The sequence below is a fragment of the Dama dama genome, chromosome 19 (assembly GCF_033118175.1).
Source record: "Dama dama isolate Ldn47 chromosome 19, ASM3311817v1, whole genome shotgun sequence".
Classification (NCBI taxonomy): Eukaryota; Metazoa; Chordata; class Mammalia; order Artiodactyla; family Cervidae; genus Dama; species Dama dama.
Window position 1 is genome coordinate 49,955,467 of NC_083699.1, and position 24,585 is coordinate 49,980,051.

General features: G+C 42.9%; 1 protein-coding gene across 2 annotated transcripts in view; it reads right to left on the minus strand.

The window, feature by feature from the left end:
- The window catches only part of LOC133073477 (kalirin), a 496,969-nt gene that overhangs the window by 139,558 nt on the left and 332,826 nt on the right, over positions 1-24,585 (minus strand). For both annotated transcript variants that reach the window (XM_061166983.1, XM_061166982.1), the window contains exon 11: positions 1,026-1,217. In XM_061166983.1, coding sequence (XP_061022966.1) covers positions 1,026-1,217 — 192 coding nt within the window. The remainder of the gene's footprint in view (positions 1-1,025; positions 1,218-24,585) is intronic.

The following is a 24,585-nucleotide window of genomic DNA, read 5'->3' on the forward strand; positions in this document are numbered from 1 at the left end:
TGCAATGATCTGCATTCATTCCCACAAAGTGTCAGAAAAGCCTGTGAAGGAGGAACAACCAGGCTTCTTAAGGCATTTTGAATATCAAAAATCAATTTAATTAAGTAAGGTTAATTTTTCTTCCTGAGCAGCAATCCAACTTTAATTAATACTTCATTAAAATTAATTCCTGGGGGAATACAAGCATGTATACACCTAATGAGTTCATCTGTCAAGGGTGTTATTACAGAAGATGTTAAATGTGCCTCCTCACTGGCCACTTAGACTGCCTGGTGTTAATCAGAGCCAAAAAGCAACCATAGGTCTGCAACTCTCCTGCTCTCTATGGACTCTTTGATCCTGCCAACAGTGTAACATGATCCATCCTCCTCTCTCCTGTCTTCACTCTGTGAATGATTCAGGGGCCAGATTTAAGCCCAGCCTCCTGTGCCCCAGTTTCCCTCCCTTCACTGGCTTTTACTCCACAGTGAGAAAGGTTAGGACACTCTCACTTTATTAGCACACTGTGGCAGATTTCATATAGATGATTTAATCCTCTGTTAAAAAAAATAAAATAAAAACACTGAACAGATTTGCAAACTCTGTATATTCCCTGCTGGTAGCAAAGATGATTTAAGTTCTGCAGGACTGTGATTTCTGATGGGAAACATCAACCAAGAGAAACTGGGAGTTGTGTGGGAAAGGAATCTCTGATCCTCTATTATTGCCTCTTAAGGTGACTATTTCTATACCAGGAATTCCCAAATTTCTCCAGTTGCAGACTGAATGCTCTAACAGACTCCCCAAACCATCTGCCTCCTCACCCCTCTCCTCACTAGAGATGAGGAGGAAATTTTGCCCCATATTGGTTGAGACCTCAGTGCAGATTATCAGAAGCAAGTTGTTAATATCATCAACCTCAGGGGGCTAGTAACTTCCAGACCACCCAGGACACCAGGCAGACCTCGGGGAGCTAGGAAATTGACCTGACTGTTGCCAGAACAAAGCAGCCCAGCCCAATGCCCCTCCTTGCTAACTGTCCATACCTCTTTGGTGTGAGTATGGAAGGAGACAGACATGTCCAGCAGAAGCTTCCGCTGCTCCACCCTGCGCACGAAGTCTTGGATGCGCACCTCCAGGTGTCTAGCTGCCTTGTAGATCTCCTCCGGGTCACATTCCCCTGTCTGAGCCAGCTGCTCTGCCGCTTCTAGGAGCTTGTCCGCATTGGTGTATGTATTCTGCCAGCAATGACAGTGAAGAAAAGTCAACTTGCAGTCACGAATGGAGCTTCACGTCTTCCCCCAGCCCACCAGGGCTGCCCAGAGCTGGAGCACAGTGCGTGGGCGCTGAGCCCAGAGCTCCCTAATCTGGCACGGAGGAGCTGAGCGCCCAGCTCACCCACCACCTCGCAGCAAGCCAGCAGCCTGCCTGGCAGCTCAGCACAAGCGGGTACTAGCTCAGTGCCTCCTCTATCCCTGGGATTTCTCCCAGGTGGGGTGTCCTGGAAAGAAGTGAGCAGACACACTAGAATCTCTATTCCTCAGCCTCGCCTGGACCCCCTACCCTTAGGGAGATCCATCACTGCCCTCACCTCTCAGGCCAGAGTTGGAGATACTTCATCCACAAAGATCAGCTGGGTTTCTATATGAGAACACCAGAGAAATAATAACTGGGAAACTCGTATGACTTTTCCCCCAAGTCCCTTGTAACTACTGGTGTTTATCTTTTGGAACAGAGCTATCTCTTTGGAGGGGAAAGGGTCAGAACTCAGGGAGCTGACAGAAGGAAGTAGTCACAGCCAGAGTGAGGAGATGCAGGCAATTCCCTGTGTGACCAGCAAAGGCTTAAAGCTTGCGGGAAGGTTGGGCAGGTGTCTGGTGATTTTGTTTATCTTAAGCTACTGCATGCATGCACACATGCACACGCATTCTCACACACACACTCTCCTCCAAACCCCTGTCTGTGTTCTTCAGAGCATTTTGAAAAGCAACCAGCTTGTAATTATTGCTCATCAGGATGGAGTCACTGCCTCTGCAATACATGTATGTCAGTTATTACATATATGCCATGGATACAATTTTTCCTGGGTAGGCTTCCTGTAAAAGAGAGTTCCAGACAGACTCTGAATTAGAGCTGGTGGCTCAGATATACATTATATTTCTCAACACCCTTACAATGACACAAGGCCCAACAGAGTGATGAACAAGTGAACTGGTGATGATATGAAACTGGCAGCAGAAACAGTCAGGATCAAGTGCAAAGTGAGTGGAGAAGTGGAACAGATTTTGTAGCAATGATTGTGTGTGGTGCTTTACTTTGCGTATATCTGAGTGGTCTCTGGTCCCCGGAGAGTTCTTTAGACTCACCTGAAGACCCGGCTGTTAAAGGTTGAATTGTGTCCCCTCTAAATTTGCATATTGAAGCCCTCAGCCCCAAGACCTCAGAATGGGGCCCTTATTTGGAGACAGAGTAACGGCAGAGGTAATTAATTAAGATCAAGTCATAGTGAAGTAGAAGGATTCCTAATCCAATATGACTGCTGTCTTTACAAAACTAACATCTTGTAAAGAGACACACACTCCGGGAGAACACTGTGTGGAGCTGAGTGTGGGAATCAAGGAATGTCAAAGCCAAGGAATGCCAAAGAGTGCAAACCCGCAAACCACCGAGAAGTAAGAGAGAGGCATGAAACAGATTCTTCCCCATCTACCTCAGAAAAAACAATCCTGCTGACACTCTGTTCTTGGGTTTCTAGCCTCCAGAGCTGTGAGACAATACATTTCTGTTGTTTAAGTCACCCAGTGTGGCATTCTGTCATGGCAGCTCTAGCACACTATTACAGTGAGGTGGAACTTCCCAGATGCCATTGAGCCAGCTTCTTGATGGAAGAATGAGCAGGCTTTCAGCAAACACTTGTCATGGCCTCAAGGGATGCCCAGAGAGGCTTCAGTGTATCCTTAAGGAATGCTGTCTGACAAGCAACTGCCCAAGTCACCGTCCCAAAGCAAGTGAGGTGGAGCTGAGGCTTGGGTGGGGATGAAAAAGAAGAAAAATCCTTTGGCCCTACTTGGGGGATTCATGAAAAACATGATACTTGTGAGAGGAAAGAGGCTTTGCCACTGAGTTAAGTAAGAGGATATTGATTCTGGAAAGCAAATGAAGGAAGCATGAAGAGTCATGATGGAAAAGTGGGAGAGATGGAAAATGACAGGCAGGAGGAGACCTCTGGGGCTGTGGGCCAGGTTAAGGAAGCCTGAATTGTGGGGGTGGCCCACAATTTCTAGTAAATATACCTTGAGCTGATGGGAGAGAGTTTTTTCAAGAATTCTTCAAATCTTCCATTTTAAACTCTAGGGAATCTCAAGAAAGCCCAAAGAAACCCGAAAGTTGTGTTTTTGTAGTTTCTAGCCAATAAATAAAAATTTATGGCAGAGCCAAAGCAAGCTTGCTTTCCAGTTAAGTTTGGGACCAATAAGAGGTAAAGAAGAAGCAAAAGTGAAGTGTCTACTGCATGTAAGGTGAACAACTTGTCCTGGTTTACCCAGGATTTTTCTGGTTTTAGCATTAAAAGTCCTGTGTCCTGAAAAACCTGTCAGTCCTGAGCAAATCAGGATGGCTGGTCACCCTAACACATATTCAAAACTACAGATGTCTCAGGAGTACAGATAGATATATGATATATGTTGCTTCAAAGGAGAATAAAATCATCCTTGAGGGAAAAAATATGACAACATATTAAATGGGACAAGCAACACAAAAATAATTAGGAGTTAATGTTTCTTGACATGATATAGGTGCTAAGAAGAAAATGAGTAAAAACCAAGAATAATAAAAGCCAGTAATGACTGAATATTTTTCACATGCCAAGGACCATTCTAAAGGTTCACATGCATATTCATTCAATCTTCACAATGACCCTAAGAAGTTGATACAGTCATCAGCCCCACTTTACAGATGAAGAAACTGAGGTAAAAAGTATTTCTGGCTAAGGTCACATGTTTCAAAAGTGGTAGAACCAGGATTAAAATTTTGTTGTCCAGCTTCAGAGCTCAAGCTCCAAGTCATTACACTACCATATCAGCTGAAGAGGGGCCTTGCACGCCATGCTAAGGTATTTCAGTCTGAGGTAGGAAGAGGGCACTGAATAGTTACGTGGAAGAGAAGTATGACTAGTGTATAGTGTCTAGAAACATCACACTGCCTCTATGCAGGTGAGGGCAGAAGCCTGAGCATGGCAGGGAAGTGGGGGAGCTTCTCATGGACAGTCTCTCTTTGTGCTCTGTTAATCTCATAACACACTTGCTCTCATGCTCAAGTAAAGATGTGCTTCCCTGGGTACCTCCCTAGTGGTCTGTGTACCCCTTAAAGATAGGTCCCATGTGTCACTCATTGTGGGTTCTTCATGCCAGACACCATGGCTGGTAGACAATAGGCACTTACTAAATGTCTACTGAATGAACAACACTCAGAGCTTGAATGAGCATGTCATGTCTGGGTAAGTTGAGCTAATCTCACTAAAATCGGAGAGTAGAAGGAAATCACATTTATAAGGCAGGGAAGGGCTAGATAATAGATTTTACAGTGAGAGGGACAAGAGAGACAGTGGGAGGGCAACAGGGTCAGCACTAAAAGCGGGGCTCCCTTCTTTACCTGTTTCTCAGACCTCCTCCCCATCATGACTAGAAAGAGCCTCTAAAATTCAGACCCAGTCACAGCTCTCTTCCACATAAAACTGTCCAGTGGCTTCCCACTTCCTCTGGGGTAAAACACCTCAGGGTGCCATACAACACCCTTCCTCATATGACACTTGTTTTTTCCCTTCAGCTTCAACTCCCCTAAAACATCCTGTGAAATAAATTGCTTATACTTCTGCAAACTCACAGCATTCAATATTCCCCTGTGCTTCTGCCTGGACTGTCCTTCCCCTACTTTTTTCCATGACCAATTCTTACTCACCCTGTAAGACCCAGCTCAGGTGTCACTTCCTCCAGGAAGTCCACCCTGAGATCCACTTCCCTCCCAAGGTTGGCCTATATGAGACCCTCTGAGCTCTCAGAGTGATCTGTGCCAAACCTCTTCTTGGTTCCTGCCATACTCTAATGCCAGTGTTTGCCTTTCTCATCCACTTAGGGGCAGGTAAAGTCTTTCACTTCTTTCCCTTGGTGCCTGGTACCAAGTACGTGCTCTATAAAAATTTAATGAATGAATTAATAAATTAAAGAATACATTAATCCTCACCAATCCTAATGTTCAATCTCATTTGGTTTATCCTATTTCCTGGCAGAATCGTGAAATAAGAATGTGCTTATAGAATATCAATTAAAGTGTTAATGGAGCAATTCAGTGATACCTGTCATTGTCCCAAATTGGGGAAAGGATCACAATTGGCTTCTGCTCACCTTTTGACCAAGCCAACAAGAGTTTCTACCCCAGGGCCAGAATCCAACTCACTATGAGTACAGTTCCTAGGCATTCTTTGGCTCCTCAGTCTCCTATCCTCTGCCTTGGGTTTGATCCCTTGATAACATTTCCTTATGGGCACTGCAAAAATAGGTTATGCGTAGGGGGACATCAATTCCTCAGCCCCTGGGAGTTTTAGGCAGGACCTGTGGTAACTGGAGCCCTGGGTCAGAGATTTAGGCCATATGGATGGCTGCATTTCCTGTTCTTCCCTCCCTCCATGCCTGTGTCCACCAGGCAAAAGGTTCTAGATAATTCAGCCCTTATGTCGATGGGCATAAATCTCATCCTCACTTCATTGTGCTTTGCAGATACTGCCTTTTGCTTTACAAACTGAAGGTTTGTGGCAACCCTGTGTTAAGCAAGTCTATCAGCATTGTTTTTCCAACAACATCAGCTCACTTCATGTCTCTATGTCACATTTTGGTAATACTTCCAATATTTTAAATTCTTTCATTATCATTATCTTTGTTGATTGTTGATCATTGATCTTTGATGTTACTACTAGGACTTACTGAAGGCTCAGATGATGGCTAGCATTTTTTAGCAATAAAGCATTTTTTAACATCATGGAGGGCAAATTTATTCATTTACACTGAAGGTCTCTTTATATCTGATCATTTCTACAACTGTGCATACAGAAATAACTCACACATGAATCCTCCAGAAATTTAGGTTCATATTTGACTTTAAAAACACATCTCTAAAAGTCCCAAACTGAATCCTCCAGGAATTTAGGTTCATATTTGATTCTATAAACACATCTCTGACAGTACCATCAACTCCCCAAGTCAACATATCCTTCTGGAATCCTGCAACCCCTATTGGATCACATTTACTTTTCTCTATCACACTGAGCTGGTAACAGAAACCAGGGGTGTGTTTTCCCTTCATAATGTACCTATGTCCTAGATTTCAGTTTCCAAGTGTCCTGAAGAAAGCTTCTGACAGAAGCAACAACTAGGCAGGGTATTACAGCATCATGTATTGGAACTCAGGTGATCACACATGTCACCACCACAGTGAGAACAGGGGATGGGACTAACTCAGATCTTCCGGGGACATCCTAAGTCTGTAAGGATCTCCCAAAGTTCAGCCTGTAGCTGGGCAAGTCTCTCCTGATGAAGAATACCCAGAGTGCTGTAACTCTCCCGAGGGGCAGGATAAAGCTCTAGACTTAAATCAGGAAGCCTTTCAGTATGACGCAGGAGACTCTCTAGGATGGCCATGGAGATGAGATTTCCACACATGTTGATGACCCTGAGCTGGGAGCAGTGGCTCAGGGCAGGCAGAATGGCCGTGAGGTGGGAGTCCATGATCCTATACAGGTTTATGTCCAGTTCTTTCAGACAGCCTGCAACTTTCTCCAGCAGAACTTAGAGGAGCTCAGGACTAAAGCTGGTCAGGATAACACCACTCACATTCAGGCCCTTTAGCTGATAGATGTTCAGGCACTGGAACAGATGGGTCAAGTCAGATTCTGTAGACACGCAGTTGGTTATTGAGAGGTTGTCTAAGGGGGGTCTTCAGGCATCTGAGTATCTGGTTCAGATGGCCTTCCAAGAAAGAGGGAGAGTCCTTTAGGAGACACTGGAGGTACTGCAGCCTGAGGATCTGAGAAATAAATTGTAGAAGATCCTGATTGTCCTGCTCCTCAACAGCAGACACATGAATGGGGCAGAGAAGGAGTTTCTGAACATTGCTCATCTTGAAGCAGAGAGCTTCTGAGTGAAACTCAAATCCACCTCCTAGACACAGTCCAGCTTCACCATACTAAGAACTCTCTTAATATCTTCCTTAAACACTGAAATAATCTTCATCTTCTTACAGCATAGGTGTATAGAGCCTTTTCTCTGTTCCATCCACATGAAGAGGTAAGTGAGGAATTTACCCAGGGCCTTTTTCTTGAGGAAAAAATTCTATGACTACCTCCAAGGGAGCCAAAGGAGGTTTTGTCCTTGATATGTCCTCAGCCACTGGTGCCATCAGTGAGCTTGAGGGTACATAGTCCATGTCTCCAGACTACATCCTCCAGAAGTTCCAGCCAGTATTCCTCAAGTCCAGCACCTGAAACTTGCACCTCCTGGCGTGAACCTTCTGGGCCAGCAGGATATCAAGGCCATCTAGCACTGCTTGTAAGGTTCCTTTTGTAAGGCTGCTGAATCAGGCCCCCCAGAGGCAGGCGGGCAAAGGGCCAGGCTTGCACCATGGCCTTCAGGGTCTCACTGTGTCTACCAGAGAAGGCGACCATGAATAATGGTGGGTAGAGCTCAGTAGGCAGATACTCCAAAGAGGAGATGGCTGGGGCTTCGTCTCTCATCAGGCTCACTGCTGCTAAGTTCACAAATCTGGGTGGGTTGTGAACACTCATCCTGACTCTTCTCTGAATGGAATCCAGCTCTGATCTGTTTGGTGGGCTGCTCAGACCTCAATCTTGGTGGAGAACACAGGCAGTGACTCCAGACTGAGAAGCCTCTGCATCTCTTCTTTGATGATTGATGCTTTTATAGACCTTTTCTAACCACATCTGCCCTCCTTCCAACCACTAACTTCCAATCAGAAGGCACTTCCTGATAAGATTCCACAGTGTCCCTCAGGTTAACCCTAACTGGGTTACTATCAATCTCCACATGAATTGATTGAGTCAGACCTTCCTTCATAAAAGAGAAAGAACAAGGGGGGGGTGGTGGCATCAAGGACTTATTCATTGATTTACCTCACAAAATTGGATTGAGTTTTGCTAATATGGACAGTTATATCCATGGATGTGAGAAAGGGAAAGGATTATGGGTTCCTGACATTACACACAAAGCTAAGTCAAAAACAATGTCTTTAGCATATCATTGTTGGGAGATCTTTGGCAAAATCAAAGTTATTAAATGTCCCAGAATTAAAACAGCTTCATAAAGGCAGTGGTGTCATTTCCAAAGGAAACAAAATAAACTCCTATTTCTTTCAAGTTGTCACTTAGGTGTTCTATGAGGAAGATAGCAGATTATCAGTGTATTCAGAGAGTTAAGGGATGTGCGATTGGAGATGTGGTTGGCCCTCCAGATTCAAGTTCTGACTTCTTTAAAGGACATCTAGTCAAAATCCTAATGAGAACTAAGGGTGGGTGCTGGGCAGTGTGGTGGCGGCCATTCCTAAAGGGACCCTGTGAATGATTCAAACAGCATCGTATATGTTGTTTTTTTTGTTTGCTTTTCTCTTGGGAAAGAGGGAAATTAAAGACTTTTCTTTGGGTGATATTTAGAAATTAAACAGGAGAGGCTAAGAGGAGACAGTGTCATCTTTGAGGGTGTTTCCTCCTAGAATGTTGTGATCAGGACAGCAAATTGACTTGAAAAGACTAATCTGAGAATGTGAGCAAAGGGAGACATGACCAGCTCTGCACAGGAGGACATTTTCATGTCTGGGAGTCAATGATGGTGGTCATTGTGGACTCTTTGGGAACTTGGGAGCAGGGGGTGAAATAAACATGGATCAGTCCAACCTAACCTTGTTCTCAACATGGCCACTGCTACCAGTAAACATTGTCTTTTAGGTTCTTCACACAGGGGATGAGCCGAGATGGCAACTGACCCCAGGCATATTCTAGGGATATCACCAGATGGAGGTCAACACCGAAATCAGATTGATTATATTTTTGCAGCTGAAGATGGAGAAGCTTTATACAGTCAGCAAAAACAAGAATGGGAGCTGATTGTAGCTCAGATCATGAATCCCTTGTTGCAAGATTCAGACTTAAATTGAAGAAAGTAGGGAAAACCATTAGGCCATTTGGGTATGACCTAAATCAAATACCTTATGTTTATACAGTGGAAGTGACAAACAGATTCAAGGGATTAGATCTGGTAGACAGAGAGCCTGAAGAACTATGGATGGAGGTTCATGACATTGTACAGGAGGCAGTGAATAAGACCATCCCCAAGAAAAAGAAATGCAAAAAGGCAAAACGCTTGTCTGAGAAGGCCTTACAAAATTGCTGAGAAAAGAAGAGAAGTGAAAGGCAAAGGAGAAAAAAAGAAAGATATACTCATTTAAATGCAGAGTTCCAAAGAATAGCAAGGAGAGATAAGAAAGTCTTTTTAAATGAACAATGCAAAGAAATAGAGGAAAACAACAGAATAGGAAAGACTAGAAATCTCTTCAGGAAAATTAGAGCTACCAAGGGAACATTTCATGTAAAGATGGGCACAATAAAGAATAGAAAAGGTATGGACCTAACAGAAGCAGAAGATATTAAGAAGAGCTGGCAAGAATACAAAGAAGAACTATACAAAAAAGATCTTAATGACCCAGATAACCACAATGGTGTGGTCACTCACCTACAACCAGACATACTGGAGTGTGAAGTCAAGTTGGCCTTAGGAAGCATCACTACAAACAAAGCTAATGAAGGTGATGGAATTCCAGCTGAGCCTTTTCAAATCCTAAAAGATGATGCTGTTAAAGTGCTGCACTCAATATGCCAGCAAATTTGGAAAACTCAACAGTGACCACAGGACTGGGAAAGGTCAGTTTTCATTCCAATCCCAAAGAAGGGTGATGCCAAAGAATGTCCAAACTACCACACAATTGCACTCATTTCACATGCTAGCAAGGTCATGCTCAAAATTCTCCAAGGTAGGCTTCAACAGTACATGAGCTGAGAACTTCCAGATGTTCAAACTGGGTTCAGAAAAGGCAGAGGAACCACAGATCAAATTGCCAACATCTGCTGGATCATAGAAAAAGCAAGAGAATTCCAGAAAAACATCTGCTTCATTAACTATGCTAAAGCCTTTGACTGTGTGGATCATAACAAACTGTTGAAAATTCTTCAAGAGGCAGGAATACCAGACCACCTTATCTGCCTCCTGAGAAACCTGTATGCAGGTTAAGAAGCAACAGTTAGAACTGAACATGGAACAACATACTGATTCAAAATTGGAAAAGGAGTGCATCAAGGCTGTATATTGTCACCCTGCTTATTTAACTTACATACAGAGTACATCATGTGAAATTCCAGGCTTGATGAAGCACAAGCTGGAATCAAGATTGCCAGGAGAAATACCAATAACTTTAGATATGCAGATGACATCACCCTAATGGCAGAAAGCGAAGAGGAATTGAAGAGCCTCTTGATGAAGGTGAAAGAGGAGAGTGAAAAAACTAGCTTAAAACTCAACATTCAAAAACTAAGATCATGGCATCCGGTCCCATCACTTCATGGCAAACAAATGGGGAAAAAATGGAAACAGTAACAGACTTTATTTTTTGGGCTCCAAAATCACTGCAGATGGTGACTGCAACCATGAAATTAAAAGGCACTTGCTCCTTGGAATTAAAGTCTAGATTTATCTGACCAACCTAGACAGCATATTAAAAAGCAGAGACATTACTTTGCCAACAAAGGTCCAAACAGTCAAAGCTATGGTTTTTCCAGTAGTCATGGATGTGAAGGTGGACCATAAAGAAGGGTGAGCACTGAAGAATTGATGCTTTTGAACTGTGGTGTTGGAGAAGACTCTTGAGAGTCCCTTGGGCTGCAAGGAGATCAAACCAGTCAATCCTAAAAGAAATCAACCCTGAATATTTACTGGAAGGATTGATGCTGAAGCTGAAGCTCCAGTACTTTGTTCACCTGATGCCAAGAGCATGATGTTCACTGAAAAAGGTGCTGATGCAGGCAAAGATTAAAGGCAGGAAGAGAAGTGGGTGGTAGAGGATGAGATGGTTAGATAGCAACACCGACTCAATGGATATGAATTTGCGCAAACTCCAGGAGATAGTGAAGGACAAGGAAGCCTGGCCTACTGCAGTCCGTGGGGTTGCAAAGAGTCGGACAGGACTGAGTGACTGAACAACAACAATATTCTAGGGACTCTGGGAGCTGAACCATAATCCCTCACATTTGGTAATTCTCACAACATTTTAAATTCTTTCATTATCATTATCTTTGTTGATTTTTGACCAGTTATCTTTGATGTTACTACTATAACTTGCTGAAAGCTCAGATGATGGTTAGTATTTTTTAGCATTAAAGCATTCTTTAAAAAGGCATATACAAAAATAAAAGGCATATACATTGTTTTTTTAGACATAATGCTATGGCACACTTAACAGACTATAGTGTAAACAAAACTTTTATATGCACTGGGAAACCAAGATTCATGTGGCTCACTTTATTTTGGTATTTGGTTTATTGTAGTGGTCTGAAAGTGAACCCACAATGCCTATGCCTTCCATTCCCCTGCTGCAGCCTTGGCTCATGACTTTTTGCCTTTCCTCGGGGAGGAAACAGAGCACTGCAGGATAACTTGTTTCTAAAAACACTGGCATCCTAGCAATGTAGCTGTGGTTTCAGCCTCCTTAGGCTGAAGCAGAAGGACGAGAGGTAGGCTTTTTAAAGACAGAATGTGGAAGAGGCAGTGAGTGAAAACACTTCTGGAGTCAAGAGTTGACTTCCTAGATAACATGAAGCTAGCACTTTGGGCCCTATGCTCTGGGGATGAGGATGGATGAGGAAGGATAAGGCCAAAGTTCCTCTTATAATTCAAAAGAGGTAGTGTGGACCGGAGGATGTAATAACCAGAAGGCCAGGATAGAACTCCCCACTCCTGACGATTATTTTTCCAGGCTTAGAAATGGACATTTACCTTATCTCCTAGTGTAGCTAGTCCTAAGTTTAAGGATAAGTAGTGATCCAAAAGTTCCTTTGTAAGACTCTTATTTAGCACTGGGAGTGTATATTCCATGTAAATGGGAGTTAGATTCCCAGGACAAAGTAGAGAAAATCAGTTGAGCACATAGCATTTTTTTTGGCCATGCTGCATGGCATGTGGGATATCAGTTACTTGATCAGGGATTAAATCTGAGTCCCCTGCAGTGGAAGAGCAGAGTCTTTACCACTGGACCACAAGGGAAGACCCCATAGCATATTTAAAATATAGTACTGGCTTCTCAGGTGGCTCAGTGGTAAAGAATCCACTCGTCCATACAGAAGATACAGGAGACCCGGATTTGATCCCTGGGTTGGGAAGACCTGCTGGAGGAGGAAATGGCAACCCATTCTAGTATTCTCTCTTGCCTGAAAAAAATCCCACAGACAGAGGAACTTGGGGGTTACAGTCCATGGGATCTCAAAGAGGCAGACACGACTGCGTATGCAAGCTCACTGATAGAGCACATCAGTACAGTCAAAATGTATAACTAGGATGATACAGGAAAATGCTTTTCAGTTTTCATTCCAGGGCATCAGACACATATTTCTCCATCATCTGTTGGCTCTTGGAGAGGAAAAAGGGATGGACTCTGATGATAGCAAAATGGTCTTTGGTGGGAAGCAATAGGATGGAAAGGAGGAAAACACTTGGTCCCAGTGATGGGTTAACCCACCACATTATGTCTGCTGGAAGGACATCTGCCTAGGTATCCCAAATAAAGGAATAAACAGTAGTTGTCTCCATTAGGACAATTTGTGTGTCCAAACAAGGAGTAACTAATGACTACTCCTAATCAGATGCTCCTTCAATTGGAGACTGTCTATACAAATCTGCTACAAGTCTACTAATTGGGACTGATACCAAAAATAACTATTGCACTTGCCAATACTTCCCAACACAAATAGTGTGGGAGCTGAGAGTATCTCTGGGAACCTAAACACTGGCTTTATCACATTTACATATACAATCATTACCCTGTCCCATTCTCATACACATCTCTACTTGCTGGAAAGCATTTTCCTCTGCACATCTAAAATGTTTCAACACCTCTTCCTATTAACAATAAGTGGTGTATTTTCAGAATTCCACATTTTTAAAGTAAAGTTTTATTTCCTATAGTCTAACTTTTATGTGTTTAAGAACACCTAGACTGAGTAATTCTGAGAAAAGAACAGCAGTTGTTCTTTGTCAGGGTGTTCTCTTTTACTGATTTTCTCTTTCCTTCTTATCCTCAGTAACCCTCTTCATCTACAGGCTATGCTTTAACCTCAATGTATTTTCTTTCAGTTGCAGGCCAGAAGCTGAGTATCTAGGTATTCTCAGGCAAAACAGCAGAAGAGATAACGAGAATTAACTATTAGCATATTACCTATTTAATATAATGATAAAAAGCAATGCTTTGTTTCTGAACCAAAAGCCAGGGTCAATCCTAGAGGCTGCCAATACTGGTTACAAAATATGGTCTGTCAGAAAACATCAGGACTGGACTGTAAGAAAGGACCAACCAGATTCCAGAAAATGTGGCCACCCCAGGGACTGAGACAAAGCAAGGAAGGACTTTCTCCTTGACTCTTCCCACCTATGCCTCCAGGGCAGAGAGAGCAATAGAAGGCAGAGACTGGGCCAGGCCTGATGCTCAGACTGAATAAAAGACGACGGTATATACAGGAAGGGACCTAGAGGACAGAGGTTGGCCTAGAACTGCAGGCTGGGGTTAAAAGAGTGAGAAGAGCCCGAGGGAGCTGAGCAATTAGAAGATCAAAACCAGGAGAGTGCCATGCAGACACAAAGCTCTGAAGACTGCAGAGGGAAGCATTTAATCCTTTTCCCACTAAGCAAGTCCCAGATGCAGCCAGCTGGCAACCATATTGCTGCTGGGAAGCAACCCACCACCCCAGCACTATGGGAATTTGATAACACAGTCTCCACCCTGGCTACTCTTCCCCTCCTTCCTCCTCGTCACTCAGCTCAAATGGGCAAAATAATGGAGGGGAACATGTAATCACAAAAGAAGAATGAGGACAAAAATGTTTTAGAAGTGAAGAAGGCAGACCTAAGTGTTCAGATATGAATTTGTGGATTGCCCAGTAGCCTGGCCCTATAGAAGTTCATTCTCACGTAGAATTCTTGAAGCCAACGAAATAGCGGTTGGTGAGACAGGGTCTCCATGGAACAGAGATAAGTAGGGCCACCTGCTGCAGGATTTGGCAATTCAAGAGATTGGGGAGGAGGGGAGATGTACCCAAAATGCTGTTCTCTCTCAAAAGAGTAACTTTGCACTGTTGCTGTTTTTCCTGTTTTCTATATTCTATGTTTGGCTGTCAGTGGGAGGCAGTGAGTGGGAAGAGGGAGAAGGCAGGCCTTTGGAGAAAGACAGTTGGTTTGAAAATACTGCTGAAAACCTTGGGGCTTATAGACTTACTTTCTCTTCTGTTCTATCCTGAAAAGGGCAGACAGAAAAAGATGTGCCTGGTCGAGGGAAATGGAGGTCAGGTGAAAGGGAGAACAAGCAGAGGGGCTGGTCCACACTTCTGCCCCAGTGAGCACAGGGCTTCTTGAGCCCTTTCACCCCTTTGTGGTCATATATAGCCCTAAGTGTCCATGTTCAGATCTGAAGGGAGCCCACTGCCTATGATCCTCTTTATGAATGGTGTTCTTGCTCATTTTCAACTTTGCGGACCCTGGGCCCCTATCTGCCCTGTTCTTATCATAGCTAACCTCCCTGGGTTTCATCCGTAGACTCCATGGAACAGGGTGTCTTAACAGCAGCACTGATAACATTTTGGGCTGGATAATTCTGTTAGGGGGCTGTTATGGGTTGAGTTCTGTTCCTCCAAAAAGGTATGTTGCAACCTTAATGCCCAGTACCTGAGAATGTAGCCTTTTTTTAAGAAATAGTGTCAATGCAGGTAGAATTTGTTGAGGTCAGAATGGAGCTGGGTGGGCTGTAATCCACTATGACTTGTGGCCTTATAAAAAAGATGAGTTCAGGAACAGACACAGAGAGGTCACCGTGTGACGCGAAGGCCAAGACTGGAGTGATACAAAGGAATACCAAAGATTGCCAGCAAACACCAGAAGTCCAGAGAGAGGCCGGGAACAGATTCTCTTACAGAAGGAACTAACCTACCAATACCTTGATTTTAGTCTTTGAGCCTCCGGAACTGTGAGACAATACACTTGTGCTGTTTTAAGCAACCCAGTTTGTGGTCCTTTGTTACAGTAGCCCTAGGAAACTAACACGGGCTGTTCTCTGTACTATAGGGTGTTTAGCTGCATCCCTGCCCTCTACCCACAGGATGCCAAAAGCAACGCCTTCCCCAGATGCCAACCCAAAATGTCCTCAGACATTGACAGACGTGCCCTGGGTGGGGGGTGGGGGATGGGCAAAAATGTCTTCCAGTTGAAAAGTTCTTTTAGATCATAAGACCATTGAGGAAGCCCCAGTGAGGGAGCCCATATAACCTCCTTAGCTTATACTGCTTTTCTGATAGTACTTCAGATGGCAGAAGCCTTAAGAAATCTAATCCTGTGGTTCTCATGGGACAGGAATGGGCAGTAGATCAAGGAGCCTGGGGAAGAAAAGCAGTGCTCAGGTCCTACCCCAGATTACTCAAATCAGAATGGGAGCTAAGGAGGAGGCGGGGGAGGGGAGTATCCAGCAGCATATGTTTTTAAAAACTTAACTTATATGCAGAGTACATCATTCGAAATGCTGAATTGAGTGAATCACAAACTGGAATCAAGATTGCCAGGAGAAATATCAATAATCTCATGCAGATGACACCACCCTAACGACAGAAAGTGAAGAGGAACTGAAGAGCCTCTTGATGAAGGTGAAAGAGGAGAGTGAAAAAGCTAGTTTAAAACTCAACATTCAAAAAATGAAGATCATGGCATCTAGGACCATCACTTCATGGCAAATAGATGGGGGAAAAATGGAAACAGTAACAGACTTTTTTTCTTGGACTCCGAAATCTGCAGTGACTGCAGCCATGAAATTATTAAGATGCTTGCTCCTTGGAAGAAAAGCTATGACAAACCTAGACAGCATATTTTAATATTAATTTTAATATTTTAAGCAGACACATCATTTTGCCAACAAAGGTCTGTATAGTCAAAGCTATGATCTTTCCAGTAGCCATGTACAGATGTGAGAGTTGGACGATAAAGAAGGCTGAGTGCTGAAGAATTGATGCTTCTGAACTGTGGTGCTGGAAAAGACTCGTGAGAGTCCCTTGGACTTCAAGGAGAACAAACCAGTCAGTCCTGAAGGAAATCAATCCTAAATATTCATTGGAAGGACTGATGCCAAAGCTGAAGCTCCAATACTTTGGCCACCTGATGTAAAGAGCTGACTCATTGGAAAAGACCCTGATGCTGGGAAAGATTGAGGGCTTTAGGACAAGGGGACAAGAGAGGATGAGATGGTTGACTGGCATCACTGACTCAATGGATATGAGTTTGAGCAAACTCTAGGAGATAGTAGAGGACAGGGAAGCCTGGTGGTGCTGCAGCCCATGGGGTCCCAAAGAGTCGGACATGAGCAACTCAACAACAACAAAAGTGTGTTAGTCATTCAGTTATGTCCGACTCTTTTCGACTCCATGGACTGTAGCCCACCAGGCTCTGTCCGTGGAATTCTACAGGCAAGAATCCTGGAGTGGGTAGTCATTACCTTCTCCAGGGGATCTTCCCAACCCAGGGATCAAACCTAGGTCTCCCACAATGAAGCAGATTCTTTACCATTTGAGCCACCAGGGAAGCCTGTAAAAGCTTCCTAGGTGACTCTAATTGCAGTCTCTATCTAAGGTTAAAACCACTCTCTAAGCGTAGGACTCACAGCCTGGGCTGAAATTCTAAGGTGACAGAAATCTAGTCTTTTGCCCCAAAAGAGCTACAGGTTTTGAATGAATGGTAATATTACTAATGACCAGAAAAACTTGGAGAATTTAGGACAATAATTAATTCAACAGTTTACCTAGTAGTTTAAATACAGTAACTATGGCTTATAAAAGTAAAAAATAAACATAACCAGAATGTTCAATACTGGGTGGGCTTTCCTGGTGACTCAGACAGTAAAGAATCTGCCTACAATGCAGGAGACCCAGGTTCAACCCCTGGGTTGGGAAGATCACCTGGAGAAGGGAATGGCCACCCACTTCAGTATTCTTGCCTGGAGAATTCCATGGACAGAGAGTCTGACTGGACATGACTGAGCGACTAACACTTCTAATACACTGTGGTGCGACCAAATGAGGCAGTCCTCATGATTATGCTTTGAAGACTATTTAGTGATCTGAGGAAGTATTCCTGATGTAAGATCAAATGAAGAAGTCAGCATAAATCAAAGTATGGTTCTGGTTCTAACTACCTACCCCTTGGAAAAACCTACTACTAATAATGATGGCTGCCAGTTTTGGACCCATCTACAAACATTACTATAGTGTAATGTAGTAATGCTATTATGTCATGTTATAGATAAGAAAACTGAGGCTTGGAAAGGTGAAAGAATTTGAAATCTTGAATAAGCTCACATAGCTGCTGAATGGTAGATGTCAAGGTGGAATTCACATTCATTTGACTTTAAGCAAAACATTCTTTGCATTTTTCTGTGCTGACTGGAAATTTGCCAATAAATATTAATAGTTTATATATAACTATCTCTAAGCTATATTAGGGACATGTTTTCCTCCATTATTTTCTTGTTTCCAAATGTTCTATGGTGAACATGTATTAATTTTATAGTCAAAAAATGGGAAAATCATTTAAAGTGAAAAATATTATATGCAGGGCATTCTTTACAAATTATTCCAAAAAATAAACAAAATTTTATGTTTACATATGTTTGCTTCTTTTTGTCTGTGTAAGAAGAAAAACATACAAGCTAACTGTGATTGCCTTGGGAGGAAGGGATTAGGAAGTGGGAACGGAGGGATAATTAGCATTTTATTTACACATATCTTTGCAAGGTTTCGCTTGTTATTGTAATAATTAGGAATCTCTTTCAAACTTTGAAAAATACTAGATAAAAGAAATTTTAAAGGAAAAGATAGGGATCTAATATATTTTTGTCAATTGAGTAACATCTAGAAATACAAATAACTTTCATTATAAATGTATTTATTTTAGAGATGGATGCATTTCCTAGTTCTGGGATCCTGAAGACACTAATGCTTGACCAGCCAGTGTGACATATTCAATTATACAAAAATGCACAATCTCTCTGTAGCCCCAGTCAGTGATTTCACCTTCTCAATTTCTCACCTTTCTCAGTTTATGACAATGCTCATCATAGCTCAGAAGAAACGTGATTTTGATATGACATGTATATATGCAAAAAAGATCCAGTCAAAAATAATCACCTGTGAAATCTTGGAAATTATTTCCCCTGGCACAGTGCCAGCATCAACTACCCAGGACCCTGAGCTGTCTCCCACAGCAGGAAAAAAAGTAAGAGACATGTCAAATTTGAAAATACTTAAAAGTGAGGGTGATTCTCAGACAATACTCCCAAGAGCCTCTGTCTGGAATGCTGCTATAGGCTTTGGTTGAAAGCCTTCTTTATCACCATCACATAAATATCAAAGCCCTCATGCCCATGGCATGGAGCTGACAGCAGCACAGAGTGACAGGCAAGGGCCAGTCCTTGGGTACTTATGTGTGTGAAACTGACAAGCTGATGTGCTTGAAATGCTTGGGGCCTTTTAAACAAAAGTCAGCAAAATAAAGATGGAGTGATGCAGAGATCAAAGGAATAATAGGAGATCTACTTCTAGAAGAACTGTCTCTCTTCCTATCTTGCTGATGCACTCTGGGACTGTGGTTTCAGTGGCTTTAGAAGGTCTAGGTCACTTATATCTTACCTTCCCCAGGTGTGCCACTAAGATCATCACCATCCAAGAGAAATACGGATTTTAGCCACAGGACTGCTCCAGGGCCCACAGGAGGTGACACATACTGCTCTAGGGGCTACATTCCCTAACCTAATCATGTCTCCCTGAATGCAAGCCAGCCCTAGAAGGGTACTGAAGTGTTGGGAAGGACCCTCAGTAAGGGCAAAGGAAAACCTTGGCCTCTGCAGTGGCCCTGAAGGTCTTTCTACTCATGACTGAAATTAGTGAACACTGCCATGCATCCTGAGGCATAAAAAAAAAAAAAAAAAAAAAAGAATTATGTTCAGAATGATCTATATATAAAGCATGGAAAGTTTAAACTGTATTTCAGAAAGTTTATCATCAATAAAGATGAACTTTGAAAAGTTTCAGCATGAAGTGGTTAGGATTAAATCTTGGTTCTCTATGAAATTACATAGAATAGTTCATTCTGTGATGATGAGAAGGAAATGAGCTGTGACAGTAGTACGAACTGATGATGTGATGCTCGGTGTACACTCGGTAACAAATGATCGGGTAAGATGTATAGGCCTGGAGAAGGTTTCAGAAACAGGCACATTTTTGAGCCAACTTCAAGAAGTCTAAAATGTGAAGGCTAAGAGGAGGAATCTACCAAGCAAGAGAATGGCTTGGGCAAAAGTCCAGATTGGAAAGTTGGGAGGATATGAGGGCTCTTGGCAAGGAGCTAAGAGAGGCACAGTCCTGGGGTTTCCCCCTTCAAGCCAGGGTTGGTGATGGAAAGCTTGCTGGGGGTAAAAAGAAGTGGCACTTGGTTCTTCAGAAAGAATAGCCACTGTGTTCAGAGAAGCACAGTGTAGGAGTCAGAGAGCCTAACTCTAGTCCTCACTGTGGAATAAGCCCAGAATAGGGTCTGTGTAATATGGAATAGTGGTAAGGAGTGGGCTGAGGTGGGGCAAGAGAGACAGAAGAAGGAGAGCTACACAAAGAACGGGGCCACCTGCACTCTCTTCTCAAACAGGACCAGACTCAGAGATTTGCTCTAAGACAGAAGAGATAGCATATATCCATCAAGGACTGTTTACCACAGACTGTCCCGTAAAACCCAAGGCCCTCTGAAACCTCAGGATCTCCATTTTCAAAGAGGAAACAACACCTCCTTGTTTCCTTAGGTGATCAATTGAAGACACTCACCCACTGGAGCATTTCCTTGGAGCAGAGATGCTGCAGGAGATCAAAGTCTCCCCACATATGGCCTCCAAGGGAAAGGGCAGAATCTGAATAGCTGGAGATCAACTAAGAGATAGGGAAGGGTAATAAAGTTCAGGCTCACATCATGTCATTCACCTTATTATCTGGAGCTCTTTAAAGTTCCTAACTTTCACAGACCAAGCAGTGTCTTCCATGACCAGACTACACCCATAATGCTCATCATGAAAACCTTGGCATGATCATGAGTAATTTTTTTTTTAATGTCAACATTTATTTATTTATTTATTCATTTATTTTTATTAGTTGGAGGCTAATTACTTTACAATATTGTAGTGGTTTTTGCCATACATTGACATGAATCAGCCATGGATTTACATGTGTTCCCCATCCCGAACCCCCCTCCCACCTGCCTCCCCAGATCATGAGTAATTAAGTACAACTCCCCTCCCTCAATACAACAAAGGGGAAATTAAGTAATGAGTATTCTTTACTGCTGAGCCACTGGGGAAGCCCAGAAGTTATGTGAATGCAGAAGCAATAAATAGGAGAAAGCTGGCTAGGTGGTGAGGTCTGGCAGGGCATGGATACATTGACATAACCCTAAAGAAGGTAGAGGGAAGAGTCGCTGTAGGCCCCCAGGGCTTTCTGAAAGTTGTGAGCAAGGCTTCCTTATTCTCTTTGGGCAGAAGGGCATGTAAGAGAAGTGGTCAGAATGCTCTATGTACAAAGCATCATGATGTTTCCATTTCCAAAATCCACCTCTGACCTCAAACTCTCCCTGATCTACACTTACATAAACATCAGAACAAGGCTCATTAAATCACTAGCTTTAGCTTTAGAATGTGGGAAGTTTTCCGGCTAATCCCTGCTACGCATGGGAATCTGGCCCTCAAACAGTGTCAGAAGTCTGGGGTGTGAAGAGTTCACTTAAACTCAGAGACTGGTCAGCACATTCCCTCTCTTGGGAAATAGCCGGTATGGGGCAGCAGCATCAATCTTTTCTGTATCTTTAGTTTCTCTTTCCTGAGCATGTTCCAGACATGATCTCATTCACTGTCATTATATGCCCCGAATAATAATGATAATTTACATCTGCTTTGGGCTGTAGACTTCAAGTGTTTTTAAGTACATTATCTCATTTAATACTTACTTCAGCTATGATGGTATAAACATAATCCCCACATTGTAGATGTAGAAAGGCTGTTAGTGATCTGTACACATAACCAGAGTGGCTCTGGGCTTCCTACCCAGGTGGTCCAATCCCTGTGTCCTTCCTTCTCACTGGGATCTTGTTGCCTCCCACAAGGAAAAAGGTAGGAAGAATCTATAACTCTCATTTTGTTGATGATAAGGTTATGGCTTTAATTATCAAAGTGGCCTTTATGTGAGGCACAGGATAAGGAAAGAGAGAATCTAGGAAAATAGTCTGTCAAAGTCATCTGGTACCAAGTCATCTGACCACCTGAAGCCACGATGGGATGTAATTCCTTGGGACAAACTTCAAACCTTTCTAACTTTATAAACTTGTAAAACTTTTACCAAAGCCACAGCAGGTAGGTCAGACCCAAGTTTTGCATCCAAATAATCCTCTCTTCTGTAGCTGTTTTCTTTTCTCCCCAAGCAAATGAGACTGACCTTATTAATTCCCAAGACACTAAAGAGTCCATGACTTCCCTAGTAGCTCAGATGGTAAAGAGTCTGCTTGCAATGTGAGAGACCCTGGAGAAGGAAAGATCCTTGGGTCAGGAAGATCCCCTGGAGAAGGAAATGGCAACCCAATCCAGTATTCTTGTTTGGAAAATCCCATGGATGAAGGCCCCTGGTGGGCTACAGTGCATGGGGTCGCAGAGAGTCAGACATAGCTGAGCGACTTTCACTTTCACTTCACTTCAAAGAGTCCATAAATTTAGGCAGAGTCCAAGGAGGCTCCTGAAGAAGAAGAAAACTGAAACATGTCTATCACGTGGATTTGGAGTCCCTTTTTAGCCTTATTCGCTGCCCCCTTCCCTCTAAGTTATTTTCAAATTCTATGCATGTGATGGACTAAAGTCCACCAGAGCTATTTCAATCCATACTTGGCATTGCTGAGGCTCAGATATATTATACAAAATAGCCCAAAGTGTGAAACACCATGGGGATGTGTAATTACAGCTGAGGTTGCCCATGCTCCTAGAATATAGTAGGAGAGCTGTACTAGTCTCAGAAAGTGAAACTTAGTCGCTCAGTTGTGTTTGACTCTTTGCAACCCCATGGACTGTAGCCTATCAGACTTGTCTGTCCATGGAATTCTCCAGGTAAGAATACTGGAGTGCGTTAGCCATTCCCTTCTCTAGGGGATCTTTCCAACCCAGGGGTTGAACCTGGGTCTCCTGCATTGCAGGCAGATTCTTTACTGTCTGAGCCACCAGGGAAGCCCATACTAGTCTCTACTGAAACCCAAGAGGCAGTGCCTTGGGTTGGCTGGGCAGTTGCCTTGCATATCCCTTGCATATCCCAATGAGGCTTTGATGTCACCTGGTACCACAGGAGGCCACAGGAACTCAGCTCCCTCTGCCCCAAACCTGGTTGCCTTTCCATGTGGAATAACCAGATGCAATGCTTTGTGCCTGACAGAACTTGGCAGTGGGCTTTTTCTTCTCCTTTTAAAAAATTATTCCAAACATAATTGATTCATGAAATATCTCCAGTTGCTCAGCAGAAGAGAAAAAAGACACATATCTATTTGGTGGGCTGTTCTTGTTGGCGATGTAAGTTTAGCTTTCAGTTTTCATAATATTTAGCCTAAAACCCTTTCACCTGAAGCTCTTGGGTGCTGGTTCCTGCAACTATTGTCCCAGAAGCACTCCACTCACAAGTTCTCAAAACCCTTTACTCTAGAGCCCAGAAACTCCTGATTTGCCCATCACAGCTACAGAGGACTCATGGCACACAGCTCTTAGGGGTCCTGGAAAGTACTACCACCTAAAACCACACTTGGATCAGAACCAAGTGCTGCATCCTGGATCCTGGCTAGAGTCCTGATTTCAGGAAAGGATCTCCCAAGAGGAGATGGAACAGACAAAAAGGCAAAAAAAAAAAAAAAGGAAAAAAAAAAGTGGGGGGGGGGGCAGGTAGAGAGAAAGGAGAGAGGGAAGAAGGGGGAGGAGGAGAGAGGCTACAACTATTAATGTTTTGAAGAAGTCCGCACCCACCCACCACCACCACCTCTACCATCACTGTCTCCACCATCATCTTAGCCAAATTTAGGGGCTCAGAATGTCCTCAAATACATGCATCTACAATGGGGAACTGGAAAGGCATAGGAGGGCATTTGTAAGTAAGTTGCCATTCTCTGAAGCTTTCTCTTGGGAAATGATTCTGAACATTTGGCTTAAACCCAGTCCTCTGTTTTCAGGGCTTATTTTGCTTCTCTTTACCAACTTATAACTATACCTACTTTTAATAGCCTATAATTACAGTTACTAGAATCTGAGAAAGAGTAAAGAGTCTTAATATAAAAGAGTTCATCACCAAAAAACAAAAACAAAACCACTGTAGATATTTATCCATTACCATGGATATATCATTAAGTGAGAAGAGCTGACAACCAACATACATCTATGTAGATATAATGGAAGAATAAATATCTGAAAGAATTAATACCAAAGTATTAGCAACTAAGACAACTGAGTGGGTAAAATATTTTTGTTCCTTTTTGCTTGCCTGTACTTCTATATTGAAAATGTGTGGTTTTGTAATTAGAAATTTTTAAAAAATAAAATAGAAGCTTCATTTGGAAAAAATATAAAATGAGAGTTGAATAAGCTCAGTTTTTCCCATTACTCTGAATATATATGAGCTGGAAACATGGGCTCTGGTGTCAGACTGTCTGGGTTCAAAGCTTGTCTCCAACATTTGAATGATCGTCTCTAGGCCGGACTTTTTCATCTGGAAATAGAGGACAACATTGAAATCTACTGCACAGAATTGTTTCAAGGATGAAATGAGATATTTCTTATAAAGGTATGCATTCAGTAAATGGCAGTTATTATTATTACTTATTTTTATGTGCTTATAGCACAGGTTTAAAATACTTCTCAAAATGTTTTTATCCAGGAGAAATATTTTCATTTATAATTTGCATACATCCCCCCATATGCAAATCCATCACGGTCTCCCTCTCTCTCAGCTACAACAATGCTGGCTTCCAGAGGCCTACCCTGTGGGCCTGGTGTCACAGAAATGAAAAAAGGTGGAAGAGAAAGGAGGTCAATATGGTTTGAAATCAATTGTGGGAAGACATGGTAATACATGGCTTGCTTTCAGAATCAATACCGGGCAGAAGAGGAAGCTTTTCTCTGCAACAGATTTCCTGGTTTCCTTTCTAAACCACA